Genomic DNA, 20,639 nt, shown 5'->3' on the forward strand with positions numbered 1-20,639 from the left:
TTTTAGTTGCCAGAAACACTTTTAGTTGCCAGAAACACTTTTAGTTGCCAGAAACACTTTTAGTTGCCAGGAACACTTAATAGTTGCCAGGAACACTTAATAGTTGCCAGGAACACTTTTAGTTGCCAGGAACACTTTTAGTTGCCAGGAACACTTTTAGTTGCCAGGAACACTTTTAGTTGCCAGGAACACTTTTAGTTGCCAGGAACCCTTTTAGTTGCAAGGAACCCTTTTAGTTGCCAGGAACCCTTTTAGTTGCCAGGAAACCTTTTAGTTGCAAGGAACCTTTTTAGTTGCCAGGAACACTTAGTTGTCACAGGTTTAGTATGGAGGACAGCTCGTTGCTTTCAGACAAGCATGCAGCCTTCAAGGACGCACGCAACTTTCAAGGAGGCGAAGGGTCCGTTGTTTTCAGAAAGGCCTACGATTTTCAGAAATGCCTGCCAACTGTCTGCGTCTCTGTGCCATATCCATGCTACAGTTGTTTCAGGAGCATTATAGTTAACTCACGCTGATGTTTCGGCGACCGAATTCGCCTGAGGTAAATCCTACGGAACCCATCTGGGTCGCTATCGGGCGCCATCACCACGTACACAAATCAACGGCACATTATTTACGCGAATTGCACGACCTGTGCGTAGTCGTCTAATGCCACATTCCTCCACAACCCACCAACTACACTATTGGTCATTAAAAGTGCTACACCAAGAAGAAATGCAGATGATAACCGGGTATTCATTTGACAAATATATTATACTAGAACTGACATTTGATTACATTTTCTCGCAATTTGGCTGCATAGATCCTGAGAAATCAGTACCCAGAATAACCACCTCTGGCCGTAATAACGGCCTTGATACGCCTGGACATTGAGTCAAACAGAGCTTGGATGGCGTGTACAGGTACAGCACCCAATGCAGCTTCAACACGGTACCACAGTTCATCGAGAGTAGTGAGTGGCGAGTTGCTACGAGCCAGTTGCTCGGCCACCAAAGACCATGCGTTTGCAATTGGTGAGAGATCTGGAGAATCTGCTCGCCAGGGCAGCAGTCGAACATTTTCTGTACCCAGAAAGGCCCGTAAAGGACTTGCAACATGATGTCGTGCATTATCCTACTGAAATGTAGGATTTCGCAGGGATCGAATGAAGGGTAGAGCCACGGGTCGTAACACATCTGAAATGTAACGTCCACTGTTCATAGTGCCGTCAATGCCAACAAGAGGTGACCGAGACGTGTAACCAATGGCACCCCATATCATCTCGCCTGGTGATACGGCTCTGAGAACTATGGGACTTAACATCTATGGTCATCAGTACCCTAGAACTTAGAACTACTTATACCTAACTAACTTAAGGACAGCACACAACACCCAGTCATCACGAGGCAGCCTGGTGATACGCTAGTATGGCGATGACGAATACACGTTTCCAATGTGCGTTCACCGCGATATCGCCGAAAACGGATGAGACCATCATGATGCTGTAAACAGAACCTGGATTCATCCGAAAAAATGACGTTTTGCCATTCGTGCGCCAAGGTTCGTCGTTGAGTACACCATCGCAGGCGCTCCTGTCTATGATGCAGCGTCAATGGTAACCGCAGCCATGGTCTCCGAGTTGATAGTCCGTCCTGCTGCCAACGTTGTCGAACTGTTCGTGCAGATGGTCGTTGTCTTGCAAACGTCCCTATCTGTTGACTCAGGGATTGAGACGTGGTTACACGATCCGTTACAGCCATGCGGATAAGATTCTGTCATCACGACTGCTACTGATACGAGGCCGTTGGGATCCAGCACGGCGTTCCGTGTTACCCTCCTGAACCCACCGGTTCCATATTCTGCTAACAGTCATTGGATCTCGAACAGCGCGAGCAACAATGTCGCGATACGATAAACCGCAATCGCGATAGGCCGCAATCCGACCTTTATCAAAGTCGGAAGCGTGATGGTACGCATTTCTCCTCCTTACACGAGGCATCACAACAACGTTTCACCAGGCAACGCTGGTCAACTGCTGTTTGTGTCTACAACCTGCTCTCGCACATCTATTTCGTACATTGCCGTGCAGGGGAGATACTTCAATTGAAAGTGACTTGCCCAGTGTCGGCGGATAAATACGATATTGCAGCGCCTGTGTCTTTCAGAAGTACGATGCAATATTCCTTTGGACATTCACAGGTACTGCAATATCACAGAATTGTCTCTGGAGTAACCGCTTGCCGCGGCATTCGCTTATGTTCGATTCGCATTCGCTTGTGTTCCGCTGTATGCCCGTCTCTTAGCGAGCCGTCTACTTTTCTTGTTGTTTATAACATGAGCTGCATGAGCAACGGAGTGTTCCGAATATAATGTAATATTGCTGACACAAGAAAATAGGTATCGTGGTGGTTCTGGTATCGAACACGTTCACACTACGAATACTGAAGAAAAAGAAATTTGATTGGTGGAAAATTGCCGGAGCTGCCACAGGTTCAACTGGGAAAGCGAGAAAAACGACAAATTCATTAAATGCTTGCATCAGGCGGAAACGCAGTGAATAGAGCTCAGAAAAATTGTCTATGGTTTGTTCTCAACGGTTGTAAGTTTCTTGTCTAACTGAACCCGAATTTTATGTTTCCTGCTTGAGGTATTTCTGACTAGCGGTACAGGCGCTACAGCGCGTTGGAAAGCTGCGGTTTTTTTGCCCTTCTGCGAAAAATTCATTAACGCCAGCTCTCACCCGCTATTGTCAACAAAAACCCCTACATCACATGGATCTAAATTAAACTTCGAACTAGAGGCGTCTGCAACATTCCATCTTCTCATAAGGGGCCAGGCAGCAATGCGAAAATTACGGAAAATGCCTTCTGGGCCCTACTGCTATACCTCCCCTCCCACCAGACCATGTCTCATTGGCCCGATACTTTCGACGCATTACGTTTATAAGACGTTGTTTTGAATGAACTTATGCGGAAGCATGTCTGATGCAAAAATTAGCAAGTTTTGTTTACAATATGTTAGGTACATGACACTGAATAGGAAGTTGAATACATATCTAGTAATGAGCCTGTGCCATGAAACGAGTTAATGTAAGTTTCATAGTGAACTATCCTCATATTGCAGGGTTATTACAAATGATTGAAACGATTTCACAGCTCTACAATAACTTTATTATTTGGGATATTTTCACAATGCTTTGCACACACACATACAAAAATTCAAAAAGTTTTTTTAGGCATTCACAAATATTCGATATGTGCCCCTTTGGTGATTCGGCAGACATCAAGCCGATAATAAAGTTCCTCCCACACTCGGCGCAGCATGTCCCCATCAATGAGTTCGAAAGCATCGTTGATGCGAGCTCGCAGTTTTGGCACGTTTCTTGGTAGAGGAGGTTTAAACACTGAATCTTTCAACATAACCCCACAGAAAGAAATCGCATGGGGTTAAGTCGGGAGAGCGTGGAGGCCATGACATGAATTGCTGATCATGATCTCCACCACGACCGATCCATCGGTTTTCCAATCTCCTGTTTAAGAAATGCCGAACATCATGATGGAAGTGCGGTGGAGCACCATCCTGTTGAAAGATGAAGTCGGCGCTGTCGGTCTCCAGTTGTGGCATGAGCCAATTTTCCGCGGGCTACGCGTGTAACTTGCCCGCACGCGTTCAACCGTTTCTTCGCGCACTGCAGGCCGACCCGTTGATTTCCCCTTACAGAGGCATCCAGAAGCTTTAAACTGCGCATACCATCGCCGAATGGAGTTAGCAGTTGGTGGATCTTTGTTGAACTCCGTCCTGAAGTGTCGTTGCACTGTTATGACTGACTGATGTGAGTGCATTTCAAGCACGACATGCTCTTTCTCGGCTCCTGTCGCCATTTTGTCTCACTGCGCTCTCGGCAGAAACCTGAAGGGCGGCTTCAGCCGAACAAAACTTTATGCGTTTTTCTACGTATCTGTAGTGTGTCGTGACCATATGTCAATGAATGGAGCTACAGTGAATTTATGAAATCGCTTCAATCATTTGTAATAGCCCTGTATGTACTGATGTCATGTGGGTAGTTTACTCGTCTTCGTCTGCAGTTAGTGGCCTAGGCCTTGTTTCCTGGACACTAGAAGGTCCAGGTGAAGGGTCTTGCACAATGGAAAGTCCAGGCTAAAAATGGTTCAAATGGCTCTGAGCACTATATGACTTAACTTCTGAGGTCATCAGACCCCTAGAACAACTACTTAAACCTAACTAAACTAAGGACATCTCATACACCCATGCCCGAGGCAGGATTCGAACCTGCGACCGTAGCGGTCGCGCGGTTCCAGACTGTAGCGCCTAGAACCGCTCGGCCGCTCCGGCCGACCCAAGCTAAACAGTGAGTCGCTTCTGTCCTTCAGGTAAAAATACTGTAATTTAATGATTACTGTTACCATAGAGAAAAATTAATTAGTAGAGGTGCATAATGCTGCAAAGTATTATATGAGTTAATACCTTTTGTGATTTCGACTACTATATAAAGTGATACACAAAAGGGTTTGTCCAGAATGCCTTCGTCTTCTATATCGAAATTGTCTTCGATGTTACGCTACGATCCTTCAATTCATGGGCACAGTTCCGTACAGAGCAGTCCTGCTGGCCATAAACACCGTCAATACCTACCTTGGCAATCTCTCTTGCATTTCCAAGATATAAGCTGAAGAGGCAGGTGTTTCAGCGTAGCAATGGGAGCTTAACCATTTTTTTGCTGCCAGAAAATCAACCTTCACCAGTGCATTTTTTTTAATACAGTCCACATTAATTATGTGTAGTCATCATTTTCGGAAAACGTGACATGTAAAGAGAAAAGTGAAATAAAAATGTGAAAATTTTGAGGTTTATTTCATTTTTCGTTGTGTAGGCCACCTTCTACCAGGCACCAAACATGAACTTAGGATTCATCACCCAGAGAAACATACACAACCTTTAGAAAAGAAACTCAATATTTTGTTACGAAAACGGCTGTTTTGAACACCAGTTGACTAATTAGAGAAATTTTGTAATTATTTGAATTAAAATGGAAATTCTCAATAAATATCCTCGAAATTGAACAAGTGCGATTATATGTCTAATATGCTGATAAAATTTTACAAATGTAGTAAAGATTTTATCATTCTCGTTAATTACCTACATGGCAGCTGTAATTACATGGTTGATTTATCAGTGCTTGTGATTTGTTATGAGACATGAAAATCATTTCCGCAATACCACGCTATCAGGCTTCTAAAAGACTACACAGCAGATATTAACAAATGGTTCAAATGGCTCTGAGCACTATGCGACTTAACTTCTAAGGTCATCAGTCGCCTAGAACTTAGAACTAATTAAACCGAACGAACCTAAGGACATCACACACATCCACGCCCGAAGCAGGATTCGAACCTGCGACCGTAGCGGTCGCTCAGTTCCAGACTGTAGCGCCTAGAACCGCACGGCCAACCCGGCCGGCCGCAGATATTATCAAGTGCGCTACGTGACAGTAGGTATTCACGTTCAACTTTTAATTGATCATATCTTATCTTCCTTATACGTATCTTAATACAGCTCTCTGAAGTGGTATGCTTATGCCACTGCAGACTTCATAAACTATGTGATATGTAGCAGCTATTGTAATGCGAAACTCACAAACGTAAATATTTCCGGTTGCTAATAAGCAGAGCGTACATGTTGGCCATTTTTGAAGTTACGTTTGTGGTCGGCAATTAGTGTTTTGCTTTTAAATTTCCTCCTCAGATGTAATGATGAACCAGAGAAATGCATCAGCCAACATTAGTCCAAAGTTCTGGACTAATGCTAAGGAAAGCTGGGGCTACAATTACATGTTAAGTGCGCTGCCTCCGCGAAAACTCACGTTTGGGTACATGCTGAGATACGTAATTTTTTCCTCTCCTACGCCATTTCTATTACTCTGTCAAAAACAGCGCAGCCACTACGTAAAAGGGCCCCCTCTGAATGCAGAGTGTTGCATCGCGACTGTAACTGCACTGACAGATAAAAATCGGAAGACCAAGGAGGAGTTGTGCAACATAAAAGTTGGTAGGCGTGTATCTACATATGAAATATGTCTATTGAAGTCCCCGCCAGTCGCTTAACAGTGGAGCTAATAGCGCCAGTATGAAGATGCAAATCAGGATTTCTTTAAATACACGCTGTAACGGTCGGGACCTTTAGTTGCCCTTGAGATTGGAGTAGTGAGTTGACGTTAGTCACGAATGCATATTATGCGACGAAGCCGTCACCAACAATAACTCACAGAATTTGAATGAGGTCGTGCAGTAGGGCTACGAGAAGTTTGATGTTACTTCCGCGATACTGCAGAAAGACTTCGCCGGCATGTAGCCACTGTACGTGAATGCTGGCACCGGTGGCCACGGGATTGTACGGTGTCAAGAAGACAGGGCTACGGACAGACACGTGGAGCTGCCGAGAGGGAAGTCCTTCGTGTTCGGTGTACATCTCTGGTGCATCGTAATACATTTGCACCTGTTTGCACCACATTCACCCAACGAACTGTAACAAATCTGTTACCTACGTGACGGACCCACTGGACTTACACCAGGAGTTATCGTTAACGCTGCCATTTCATATGAGAGCAGGAGCATTCTCGTGGTTACACCAAGCACACTGGCATCAAATTTTTACATCAATCTCGTGATTCGACCTGTTGTGCTGCGTTCACGAACAGGAATCCATGGGGTGTTTACCAAGACGATAACGCTCCTTCACATGTCGCTGTTGTAACCCAACATGCGCTACGGAGTTTCGACATGTTTCCTTCGCCAACTCGATCACTAGATCCGTCTCCAATCTAGGACGTACGGGAAATCATGGGTCGTCAGCTCCAGCGTCGTCAGCTCCAGCGTCGTCAGCTCCAGCGTCGTCAGCTCCAGCGTCGTCAGCTCCAGCGTCGTCAGCTCCAGCGTCGTCAGCTCCAGCGTCGTCAGCTCCAGCGTCGTCAGCTCCAGCGTCGTCAGCTCCAGCGTCGTCAGCTCCAGCGTCGTCAGCTCCAGCGTCGTCAGCTCCAGCGTCGTCAGCTCCAGCGTCGTCAACTCCAGCGTCGTCAACTCCAGCGTCGTCAACTCCAGCGTCGTCAACTCCAGCGTCGTCAACTCCAGCGTCGTCAACTCCAGCGTCGTCAACTCCAGCGTCGTCAACTCCAGCGTCGTCAACTCCAGCGTCGTCAACTCCAGCGTCGTCAACTCCAGCGTCGTCAACTCCAGCGTCGTCAACTCCAGCGTCGTCAACTCCAGCGTCGTCAACTCCAGCGTCGTCAACTCCAGCGTCGTCAACTCCAGCGTCGTCAACTCCAGCGTCGTCAACTCCAGCGTCGTCAACTCCAGCGTCGTCAACTCCAGCGTCGTCAACTCCAGCGTCGTCAACTCCAGCGTCGTCAACTCCAGCGTCGTCAACTCCAGCGTCGTCAACTCCAGCGTCGTCAACTCCAGCGTCGTCAACTCCAGCGTCGTCAACTCCAGCGTCGTCAACTCCAGCGTCGTCAACTCCAGCGTCGTCAACTCCAGCATTAAATGGCCCTGTACTGACCGAACAAGCTCAACGAGCATGCAACTCGGCCCACGATGTGACATTCAACACCTCTACAACGCAAAGCATGCGTGCTTACGTGCTTGCATTCAACATTCTAACACTTACAACAGTTATTGATGTCCCAGCATTACACATTTGCAATGGCTTATCTCGCGGTCGCATTAACCCTCTTACAATGACAATCGTTTTAGTATGTTACCTAGACAAATGTATTGCCGAAATTTTCCTTTTATTACGAGGGTCTTGCACACTGTGCATACTCGACCGTTACGGTGGCGTGATTAAATTTAAATTCATGTCAGCTGTCCGTGAGACTTCAGGTGTAACAAACACGTGCGTGTTGGGTGGTTCGCTTCGTTGTTAATGAGTAATTCAGTTTCAAAATGGAAGATGAAACCGAGTCAGGTCGGATTACACTTTGTGACCAGCGTTCGTACATCAAACTCGAATGCCTACGTGGAAAGAACCCAAGGGACATTTACAGTGCTTTGAGCGAGGTGTGTGGGAAGTTGTGTATTGGATTACAGCACAGTATCACGTGGTGGCCTCCTCGTTCCCGTGAGCGTCGGCTAAGCGCTGGTGACAACCCCAGCGCTAAAGGCCACCGACTGCAACACACTTTACTACTTATTGTTAATTACACTTTGAGAGAGGAACGACGAAAAACATGTGAATAAATTTCATATGAGGTTAGAATGTCCATCACTTCAGTTTACAGAAACGTTAAAGACGAGAAAAGTTGATGCCAACTGGGTTTCGCAGAATCTGAGTGAAGAGCAGAAAGCAGGACGCAAAATAATCGCAGAAGAATTCCTTCAACCTTATCTAACACAAGGAGAACGGTTTCTGAAAAGGACTGTTGCGCTTGATGAAAGTTTCATACGAGAGAACTTTTAACATTACAGTGTGTCAGCAATTGTGAATAATTTAATGATTATAAAGAATTCGTCTCGATTGCGAATAGAAACCGGATGTTGACCTAGGTTTCGGCGCGGATACCAACGCCTTCTTCGGAACACAATAAAACTACAGACTGCATAAAGAGGCATGGTCCAACATTAATACAGAACCCCCAGAAGGCAAAAGACTCGCATAAAATGTAAAATAAACGGTACGTGTGGACATGATCAGAGCCCAGCTGCCGACGCCACCTCAGTTTAGCTGAGCGTCCGCGGCCCACCAAATGTTGGCTGGGGTGAGGAAGCACACTTCTGACGTTTGAGCTGAGTACGGCTACCGACATGGTGCACACGTGCCGTTTGTTTTACATTTTATGCGAGTCTCTTGCCCTTTTGGGGGTTCTGTATTAATGTTGGACCACGCCTCTTTAGGCAGTTTGTAGTTTCAGTGCGTTCCGAAGAAGGCATGGTTATCCGCGCCGAAACATAGGTCAACATCCGGTTTCTATTTGCAAATTGAGGCGGATTCTTTATAATCATTATTTCATACGAGATTTTGAGCCACATCTGTAGTCTTCGCAATGGAAAGGTTCCGGATCTCGACGACCGAGTATCAGCAATCGAAGGTGAAACCGACGGTGATGATCTTCGCGTATCACACGAATAGTCATAACTACAAATAGAACGCCACAGGGAACGTCTGTAACGGGAGCGTACTACAAGCTGTTTTTACAAAATGTATTGAGCCCGAAAATTCATCAAAGAAGGATTGACATGCTTGCATCTGTCTTCATTTTGGACGAAAATGCAAGACCGCGTATTGCCCTACCAAAATGGATGGGGAATACTTCCCCACAAACCATACAGTTCTATTGACTGGCGACTCCATGGAGTGTTGTGTGCACCACGACCAAATAGTGGAAGGAATTGGAAGGAACTCAGCATTGGCCGTATATTGTTGTTTTATTGTCAGGAAAATCGATTTTCAGTCACTTAGTGACCATCCTCAGTGGTGTAATATTAAAATTGGTAGGCACTGGTATCAAGTTATAAACACAAGCTTAGAGCGATCACATAAACTCACTGTGATCGCTTTAAGCTTGTGCTTATAGCTTGATGCCAGTGCCTACCAATTTTAGTATAACAGCACTGAGGATGGTCACTAAGTGACTGAAAATCGATTTTCCTGACAATAAAACAACAATATACGGATAATGCTGATTTCCTTACAATTCTAACCATACAGTTCTGTTATGAGCCCATCAAACTTTGTTTCACAAATTCAAGGAATTACTCCCTGGAAAATGTGTTGATACAATCGCTGAAGCTTCCAGCGAGGTGATGCAAATAATCAGCCAGCTCAAGCAATGAAGGTGCCGTATAGTGAATACACAAGTTGCCAAAACATTGGGAAGCTGTCGTAAGAAAGAATGGAGATTATACTGAAGGCGTGGAAAGGCATTCCGTGAAATAAATTATGTTCTTCAATTCCATCTTACACAATGCAGAACTTTGGAAATGATCCGCGTATGTGATCGGCTATCCAGCGATATAGAAATTCGGATAGCGGCAGCCGCATCAACCATTCGCTCCGTACTGGAAGGTTCTTTCTTTACGAATAAATAGAATTATAAAATAAATTAAGGGAAACGGAGCATTAAATAATTTAGAAGTCTCCCACCACATATCGCACTGCGAAAGGACGGGGAAGGAAGTCGGCCGTGTCCTTTTTTAGAGGAACCATCCCAGCATTTCCACGGAGCGACTAAACAGGAATCACGGAATACCTAAATCTGGGTACCCGAACGCGTATTTGAACCGTTTTCCTCTCGTATGCGAGTCCAGCTTAGTAACTACTGCCCCATGTCGCTGGCTCATTGTTTAAGATAAATGCGACAGCGAAGAGGAGGGTATAACGTTACCCTTATCTTAAATCGTACACTACATACCTCCCGACTGCTTTTGAGCGTCTGCAGGCAGCGGATTCCTCCGTCTGGAAGCACGTTTCCACGATGAGTCGTTCTTATTGGCCCTTCAGCTTGAGACTGTTGCTAGGCAACAGCGCGACTCGCTTTGCAGACAATACGTTATTGAAAATGACGTCGCATTTAGAGAACAAGAGCTTGATCATATCTCTATTTATCTGGACACCACCACACCGAAGCCTCCTGTGCAACTCTTACATGGAACGATTGTGTAGTTAAACTACTGTTTATAATTATACAGTACATTTTGTAACCTGCAACACTTGAGCACCTTAAATTCGAAGACAACTCCCGTCACAACTTCTCATTACATCATTTCTCACGAATCCTCTCATCACGTTTCCACTTCTCACCTGTAGCAGACCTTCACTTCACTCAAATCTTCACTAATATGCATCATTTCTTTGTTCTGCACCAGACTGCGCCTACTACAACTCGCGAAGCGATTTACTGGCTCACTCTACTCTCACAATAGCGATTCAAAAAGAATACCACAACTTTAAAAATGTGTATTTAATGAAAGAAACATAATATAACCTTCTGTTATACATCATTACAAAGAGTATTTAAAAAGGTTTTTTTTTTTCACTCAAAAACAAGTTCAGAGATGTTGAATATGGCCCCCTCCAGACACTCGAGCAATATAAACCCGATACTCCAACTCGTTCCACACTCTCTGTAGCATATCAGGCGTAACAGTTTGGATAGCTGCTGTTATTTCTCGTTTCAAATCATCAATGGTGGCTGGGAGAGGTGGCCGAAACACCATATCCTTAAAATACCCCCATAAGAAAAAATCGCAGGGGGTAAGATCAGGGCTTCTTGGAGGCCAGTGATGAAGTGCTCTGTCACGGGCTGCCTGGCGGCCGATCCATCGCCTCGGGTAGTTGACGTTCAGGTTTCATAACTAACCTTTTTCGTAGGACTCTCCATACAGTTGATTGTGGAATTTGCAGCTCTCTGCTAGCTCTGCGAGTCGATTTTCTTGGGCTGCGAACAAATGCTTGCTGGATGCGTGCTACATTTTCATCACTCGTTCTCGGCCGTCCAGAACTTTTCCCTTTGCACAAACACCCATTCTCTGCAAACTGTTTATACCAACGTTTAATACACCACCTACCAGGAGGTTTAACACCATACTTCGTTCGAAATGCACGCTGAACAACTGTCGTCGATTCACTTCTGCCGTACTCAATAACACAAAAAGCTTTCTGTTGAGCGGTCGCCATCTTAGGATCAACTGACGCTGACGCCTAGTCAACAGCGCCTCAAGCGAACAAATGTACAACTAAATGAAACTTTATAGCTCCCTTAATTCGCCGACGGATAGTGCTTAGCTCTGCCTTTTGTCGTTGCAGAGTTTTAAATTCCTAAAGTTGTGGTATTCTTTTTGAATCACCCTGTACTAGAAAATCCACACGCTGAAGCTCACACTTCCCATATTACGACGCCCAGAAAATGACCGCCCCACATAGAACACAGCTTCTAGTAGACGCGCCGAGTTTACAGATGTAATTAACAGTACGTCGCTGAGAAAATCCTGTTCCGGAAGGTAGACAGATTCGTCGATACACTGCCCTCACAGTGTGGGATCGGCGGAAGTGTTCCAGAAGATTCGAAGCAGAGGTGCAAAGTTCGGCACGGTTTTACTAGCACGCACGGTCGCGTCACAAGGGGCTCTGGAAGCTGTAGCCAGAGGCGCTACGAGGAAGTTGTTACGCAACATGGATCTTCTTACAAAGTTCTGACTGTTCAGGTCCGAAAACGACGGTGAAATTTTATTACTTCCTCTAAAGTACGTGTGGCATAAAAATGGTTCAGATGGCTCTGAGCACTACGGGACTTAACATCTGAGGTCATCATCTAACATTCTGTGTGGTGTCTGTTTGTTCTATATCGTGTCTGTGGTGTCACCGCCAGGCACCACACTTGCTAGGTGGTAGCTTTAAATCGGCCGCGGTCCATTAGCACATGTCGGACCCGCGTGTCGCCACTGTCAGTGATCGCAGACGGAGCGCCACCACACGGCAGGTCTAGAGAGACGTACTAGCACTCGCCCCAGTTGTACGGACGACTTTGCTAGCGACTACACTGACGAGAGACAGTTAGAATAGCCTTCAGCTAAGTCCATGGCTACGACCTAGCAAGGCGCCATTAACCATATCTAGAGAGAGTCTCACTTGTATCATCAAGAATGCTGTATACAAATGATGGATTAAAGTTAAGTATTCCAGCAGCTACGTACTTTTCTTTATAGCATTCATTACGTATCCTGTTTCAGACCTAAGCAAGCCTGCGTGAGTTGACGCGTGCATTTCGGCCTCCTCTCTAAATTGGTGCGTTGTGTTGGCTAATCTGCTGACACAACAGTGTCTCCCTACCACTTTCGAGCAACGACGCTCTGAGCGTGTTTTTTAGGAAATTGACTAGTTTAAACCTGGGACCTGTTGCTGGTAAGGAGGCGCCAAACCACACATGACATGTAGAATTCAGAAGAGTTCAGTGAGACTAGCGATGATATAACCAAATACTTAATGATTTCAGCGTCAGCTCCACTGCACTCCCTGTGAAAGAATCTTAATACTAACTAAATTTAGTGGAAGGGGTTCAAGGTTCAAATGGCTCTGAGCACTATGGGACTCAACATCTTAGGTCATAAGTCCCCTAGAACTTAGAACTACTTAAACCTAACTAACCTAAGGACATCACACACACCCATGCCCGAGGCAGGATTCGAACCTGCGACCGTAGCAGTACCGCAGTTCCGGACTGCAGCGCCAGAACCGCTAGACCACCGCGGCCGGCGGGGTTCAAGGCTTTCCTATTTTTAGTTAGCTGGTAAAATAACGTCGAAAAAGCAGTTAAGTTTACCATTGGAAATTTTATTCTACTCACAAAACATTGTTTATAAATTGCACTATTGATAAAAGGAAATGGTTCAATACAGGATGATAAAAACTGCATTCAACAAAAATGTGAACAAATATTCCCTGAGTGGGTTTCCAAGTGCTACAATGGATCGAAGGATGACCTATGCCATATCACATCTATAATCTAGGTTTAAATTAAGTTTCACAAGAGAGAAAACCATGAAAATGGTCTACAGTGACCCTCAATTATCTTTAATTACTTATCTAACTTGTCGTAAATTACAGTGGCTGATGTGGCTTCTCAATAACTATATAGCAGAAAAATCATCGCGTTTCAGATTTTTACTTCAATTGGCAATTGTGAACACCATGAGCTTTAATTGACGATCGACACTAGTATTACGCAAAAAGGGGGTGTAACAGATGAGATTTCTGCAGTTCTGAGTGAAGCTTTATGCGCTGTTATGCGGCATCGCGTGCGTTCATTACCTTCTCGGTGTTCGTCAGGGGGCGGCGGGCAGCACAGCTCCGCTCACCTCGCCGTCTCTGAAGCAACTCCTTCCTAACTTCTCCTTACTACAATTTACCGAAGTTGGTTTAAAAATACTATCTGGCTGTGTTTTCGTCTGACCAATCAGGGTCTCGATGTTAACCTTAAGCTCTGCCTACAAAAATTCTGTCTATCCAATGAGAAACGTTATACTTTTCGTGGTGGGACAACGTTTTTAAAGTTTGCAACGTAATAGAGGCGCGAAAAAGTCTCACGCTAAGGCTCTAGCTTTTAACATGGGCTGGGGGGTGATCCTAACGGTTAGCTGGCGACGTCGTGTCCGTCCCTTATTGTAGAGCCTTCTAACTTAACACGGTTCTGCTCTCGGCTCCTGTTCTCGTTTCTCCCCTCGGAACTGCGTCTGTCTCACGGTGGGAAGGTATGACATGCATTTAGGCATTCTTGTGTTAGTCTGTGGTATTCCATTTGCTCACTCGTTACTCGTATTACTTTGGTTAATTTGATGTCACGATTTATTCGGAGCTATGCGACATACTACTGGATTTGCTTATCATGTCAGGGTTTTCATGGAAGGTGTTGGATTTGCCTGACACCTTACAATCAGTCCCCTAGACTTAGCACTACTTAAACCTAAGTAACCTAAGGACATCACACACATCCATGCCCGAGGCAGCATTGGAACCTGCGACAGTAACGTGTGGCATAACGAGAACCAAACTTGGCCATGATGGCCCAACATTACCGACCGGCTGCCGTGTCATCCTTAAGCCCACAGGAGTTACAGGTTGCAGATATGGGATCCCGGCCGTATAACAGTTCACGAGACCGTGGGATAATGAAGGAGTCTTTAAAATTGAGTAGGAGCGATCCAATTGTGTATGTGCATTTGCGGCTATGTTTGTGAGCGACGGGAACAAGCGAACACGCTATCTGATCGATAATATCCGGACACCTTTTAGTGGACCTTAATGTCGGGTGAGTCCACTCTTCGCTTTATAGCGGCTTGAACTCTGCTAGGAAGAGTTTCAGTGAGGTGTCTCGACGTCTATGGTGGAATGACAGACCATTCTGTCTCAAGAGCCGAAACCATTGAAGTTGTTTATGGTGGACGCTGGGGTCAGGACCCAAGTCGACGTTCCACCTCATGCCAAAGGTGTTCCACTGCATTCAGTTCGGGAGTCACGTTTCAGGAATGCTCCTTTACGATAGGGTGCACTGTCTTGTAGATCCTTCCGCATTTAGCCTTTTCCTAAGCGCAATAAAGAGAGCATAAACAAACTACAGAAAACACCCCCCCCCTCTTGTCGTAACAACACCTTACTTCACTACTGGCACTACACATGCTGTTAAGTCACGTTCACCAAACATTCTACAAACCCAAACCCCTCCATCGGATTGTCTCGGGGTGCAGCTTGATTCTCTGCTCCAAATCACTTGTCTCCAGTCCGCTTCCCCACGACACTTCAAGCGCCGCGTAGCATTAAGTACAGAAATGTGTAATGAGGGGCTGCTCGACCATTCTATTCATTTCTCCTTGCCTCCCTACGCACAGTCATTGTACTACACTACTGGCCATTAAAATTGCTACACCACGACGATAACGTTCTACAGACGCGAAATTTAACCGACAGGAAGAAGATGCAGTGATATACAAATGATTAGCTTTACAGAGCATTCACACAAGGTTGGCGCCGGTGGCGACACCTACAACATGCTGACATGGGTAAAGTTTCCAACCGATTTCTCATACACAAACAGCAGTTGAACGGCGTAGCCTGGTGAACCGTTGTTCTGATGTCTCGTGTAAGGAGGATAAATGCGTACCATCACGTTTCCGACTTTGATAAAGGTCGGACTGTACCCTATCGCGATTGCGGTTTATCGTATCGCGACTTTGCTGCTCGCGTTGGTCGAGATCCAATGACTGTTAGCAGAATATGGAATGGGTGGGCTCAGGACGGTAATACGGAACGCCGTGCTGGATCCCAACGGCCTCGTATCTCTAGCAGTCGAGATCTTATCCGCATGGCTGTAACGGATCGTGCAGCCACGTCTCCATCCCTGAGTCAACAGATGGGGACGTTTGCAAGACGACAACAATCTACACGAACAGTTCGACGACGTTTGCAGCAGCATGGACTATCAACTCGGAACCGTGGCTGCGGTTACCCTTGACGCTGCATTACAGACAGGAGCACCTGCGACGGTGTACTCAACGACGAACCTGGGTGCACAAATGGCAAAACGTCATTCTTTCGGATGAATCCAAGTTCTGTTTACAGCATCGTGATGGTCGCATCCGTCTTTGACGACATCGCGGTCAACGCACATTGGAAGCGTGTATTCGGCATCGCCATAGTGGCGTATCTCCCGGTGTGATGGTATGGGGTGCCATTGGTTACACGTCTCGGTCACCTCTTGTTCGCATTGACGGCACTTTGAACAGTGGACGTTACATTTCAGATGTGTTACCACCCGTGGCTCTGCCCTTCATTCGATCCCCGCGAAAACCTACATTTCAGCTGGATAATGCGGGACCGCATGTTGCAGGTCCTGTACAGGCTTTTCTGGATACAGAAAATATTCGGCTGCTGCCCTGGCCATACATTCTCCAGACCTCTCCCCAACTGAAAAGGACTGGTCAATGGTGGCTGAGTAACTGGCTCGTCACAATACGCCAGTCACTACTCTTGATGAACTGTGGTATCGAACCTGCATGGGCAGCTGTACCTGTACACGCCATCCAAGCTCTGTTTGACTCAATGCCCAGGCGTATCAAGGCCGTTATTACGTCCAGAGGTGGTTGTTCTGGGTACTGATTTCTCAGGATCTATGCACGCAAATTGCGTGAAAATGTAATCACATGTCAGTTCTAGTATAATATATTTGTCCAATGAATACGCGTTTATCATCTGCATTTCTTCTTCGTGTAGCAATTTTAATGGCCAGTAGTGTAGTGAGACTGTTCGTAGCACCCTGGTAGGCTCAAGTGATCCCTATCGTTAATTTCTTTTTTTTTTCTTCACTACAACCTGTTCGTCAGTACATGAAGTCTTCTGGGACTAGTTTTAGCTGCAGTACTTGTTCGTGGTTCACACTCACATTCGATTTCGGCAGCTCTAGAAGTAGTGTTGTGTTCTTCATGGATTTATTTCTGAGGTGACTCCCAGTATCTAGTCCACGTTGAAAGTCACTGACCTCTCCTGATAGACCCAATCTACTGTTACTGCCTCTCTGCTGTCAACACAGTACTACAAGCTTCCTCCCATTATACTGGCTGACTTTCCTCTCGTAACAACTACTTGGCATTCCAGCATCACATGGGGTTCTCCGAATACTTTTGATGGTATAGGGTAGAAGTGTAAGAGCATACGCTTCTACAACCAGCCTGAGCTAATGTAGTAGTTTTGTGATTGTAAAAGCTTTTCACGCTGTATGAAACAACCATTATAGACGTTTAGGACGCAGTTGCAGTGAGAGGTCTTCCTGAGTGCCTCCTGGTGTGCTGTGTTGCCCACGGTCCATCGATATCTCGTCATTACCCCTCTACTGCATATGACGTTATGTGTCAATACTTCGGAATTAAAATGATTGCTCTCCTGTGGTGGAATCAGTATGGGTTTGCTACTATCTATGTTAGGGTGAAGTGTGTGGTGAACTCGTGTATTACGATTGGGCGCAAGGAAGATAGTTCGCTATTCAAAAGGGGTGAAAAGAACCATATAGTAGAGTGTTGGCTGTGTGTCTCAAGCGCAAATGAAACGATAGTAAAATATTGGCGGGTGGACAGAGTTCTAATACAGGGTGAGAGTGATGGAAGTGGAACGCTGAGGCACGGAGTTTGTCGCGAAGAGAGCGGGCTAACCTGTAATCTGGGCCGAAATAAATACAATTATTCCCGCAGACCGGGCGGGAAATGGCCGCCTCCGAGGGCCCACAAAGAAGGGCGTAAACAGGTAGCGTCTAGGGCTTGGGGGGGCCCCTCAGCTTCCCTCACCTGCGGAAACGCCGAATTTTCCCGCTAACGAGGAAACCAGATTACGCCGGCCCGGTGTCTGTTAACAAAAGACTGCAGCAGGTGGAGGGGGTGAGCAGCCACCGCCTCCGCCAGGTGTCGCCGCTGTGCTAATTAGCCCCGAGCACCTGCTTTAGCAGTCCCAGACTGCTCCCCCGCAAACTGCGGTGGGAGCTGCGCTTATGCCGGCTGGCTCCGAGAATTAAACACTGGCAAACGTTTAGAGGTGGACGCGATCGAGGCAGTCACACCGTCGACATCTAAGGTTAAATGCAATATAATCAATAATACTAACAATAATAATAATGATAAAATGCAGGGTGTAGCAAAGAAGGATTTGACGGCCTTAATTAATAACACATACCTTGTTCCATAATAATTGAATATGTGTATTGTTACAGCATGTTGGCAAACATACATCATGACAGAGCCACGAAAAACCGATGTATTTAAAAATATGATGTATGTATGTATGTATGTATGTATGTATGTGTACCCATGAGGTTCCAGGCTTGCAGCCCGATGATGTAGGCATCCTGCCAAGATATTTCAGCTGACAACCATTTAACTAAGTGTAAAATTCACCTGAAGATCACCAAATGGTTGGCAACTGCAGTATCATGACAGCATGTCAGTGTCATCCATCTGCAATGCCGAAACCTAATGGAATACCATGCATGTATGTATGTATGTATGTTTCTCTATATGTATGTTTGTTTGTATGTATGTTCCATATTGTTTGTATGTTTGTATGTATGTATGTATCTACAGTATGTATGTATGTTCCACATATAAACCTAAAAAAATAGATTGCTTTAAACCAAACTATATACTATCTGATAAGAAGCATAGTGGATGTAAAAACGCCTACTTCCCATAGATGTAGGGCTGGTGTCGAGAAGTGGGTGACACAGAAGAAGAACTGAGGAACGTCTGGAGCAATTTCAACCAACGTTGATAAATATGTGACTTATTATTTGTATATTTTCTATAATTATTCCTACATAAATGCTATGAGGGTTGCATATCACTATTATCCTTAATGGTGAGGCTTGGGGAGAGAAACTGTTGCATGTAAAAATATTGACTTACAACCAATATTAAAATCTTCTTGATGCAATAATTTACCAGCAGCTGTATGTATTGTAGAAATTTATTTTATTTTATGAACTTCTATGTGCTACCAGTTTAAGCATTACATTGATGCCATTTTCAGGCCCCTGTACAATGAGTAGAAGAAATGTACTATTATAAAAATTATAAAATAATAAAAAACATAGAACATACATTAAAAATTGACAGGTATAATGTTAACTATGTAAGTGGCTCAAAGAGATATATTGTATATCATAAAACTATATGTAACATTAGGGCACATATGCTTCTGCCTATGTCATGCTGCTGTTAATAGTTTTCACTGTTTTACTCAAATAAAGCATGTTATGTGAACATATGTATACGCTATTATTCATAAAACCGTAACACACAGTTATAAAAGGCCATGCAAGGTATCAGATGTACTGCATACATTCCTATGTCCAATGGAACAGTGGAAGAATTTATTTTTTATATTTTTTAAAATAATAATTAAATAATATAAATAACAAGAAAATAAATTAAAATACAAGAAAATGTGAGAACCATGTCAGAATACATAGTTACTTATGTGTGCCCTAAGTCGTATTATGTGTGGTACGGCAGACAGCTGCCGCAGTATTAACGATAAAAAGCATAAACGAATTTGTCTTAAAACCCAGATGCATTCACGAAGTAAACTAATGCAATCGTACTATAAAATCATCAAACATCTGGTCATCGTAAACACTTCATTAGGACCATTATGTATGGCATCAATGTAATGCCGAAACTGGTAGCACATAGAAGTTCAAAAAATAAAATAAATTTCTACAATACATACGGCTGTTGGTAAATTATTGCATCAAGAAGTTCATGCCAGCCATCGGCCCACGTTCCTTAATGGATCAACGAAGATTGAATATTAAAATCAAATTTACGTTCTGGCGTCATTCCTGATGTTTCACCACTAGGAATGAGGGGTAAGCGGTGGGGGTCAGTCACATATGATTGTATCTATATAACGCCTAAAGTGATTTCTACCAAAGTTGGCACACAAGTCATTTGCTATTTGGAAAAAATTTCTCTGACACTACCATACACCTAGCACTCCTCTGGCTGAATGCGGTGGTGAAAAGGATGACATACAATAACTGCGCAACACCTTGAGCAACTTGAACCAAATTTAGTAGAGGTATGACAATATTTGTATAAAAATACTGTTAGAATAAAACGCCCGTTCAGTTCACAGGGTTAGGCAAGTGGACAAGAAAGGGTAAAATGTTCAAAAACTACCTTTTGATATTTCGGCCGGCCGCTGTGACCGAGCGGTTCTAGGCTCTTCAGTCCGGAACCGAGCTGCTGCTACGGTCGCAGGTTCGAATCCTGCCTCGGGCATGGATGTGTGTGATGTCCTGAGGTTAGCTAGTTTTAAATAGTTCTGAGTCTAGGGGACTGATGACCTCAGATGTTAAGTTCCATAGTGCTTACAGCCATTTGAACCATTTTGATATTTCGTTCCTCTTTTTCGTTGGCGTCGAATATTTTGATACTCAGTCTGGAAACATCCCCAGTCTGCGGATAAGTCTTGTCTTCCCAGTATCCTTTGTTCCAGGAAGGGAAAGCAGGATTCGGTTACGATTGTGGACAGTTACATTTATTTAAAAAAAAGTAATTCCACACTCAACAATAAATTAAAAAATAGCACGCGTTATTAATGAAGGAATAAAC

General features: G+C 44.8%; 1 protein-coding gene across 1 annotated transcript; it reads left to right on the forward strand.

Annotated features, from left to right (window-relative positions):
• Positions 1–326: 326 nt before the first annotated feature.
• On the forward strand, positions 327–18,259 carry LOC126109463 (uncharacterized). The gene is made up of 3 exons (XM_049914491.1): positions 327–400; positions 6,849–7,518; positions 18,236–18,259. The coding sequence occupies exons 1-3, from the start codon at positions 327–329 to the stop codon at positions 18,257–18,259; spliced, it is 768 nt and encodes a 255-aa protein (XP_049770448.1).
• The last annotated feature ends 2,380 nt before the right edge of the window (positions 18,260–20,639 follow it).

This window comes from Schistocerca cancellata, chromosome 12, assembly GCF_023864275.1.
Source record: "Schistocerca cancellata isolate TAMUIC-IGC-003103 chromosome 12, iqSchCanc2.1, whole genome shotgun sequence".
Lineage (NCBI taxonomy): Eukaryota > Metazoa > Arthropoda > Insecta > Orthoptera > Acrididae > Schistocerca > Schistocerca cancellata.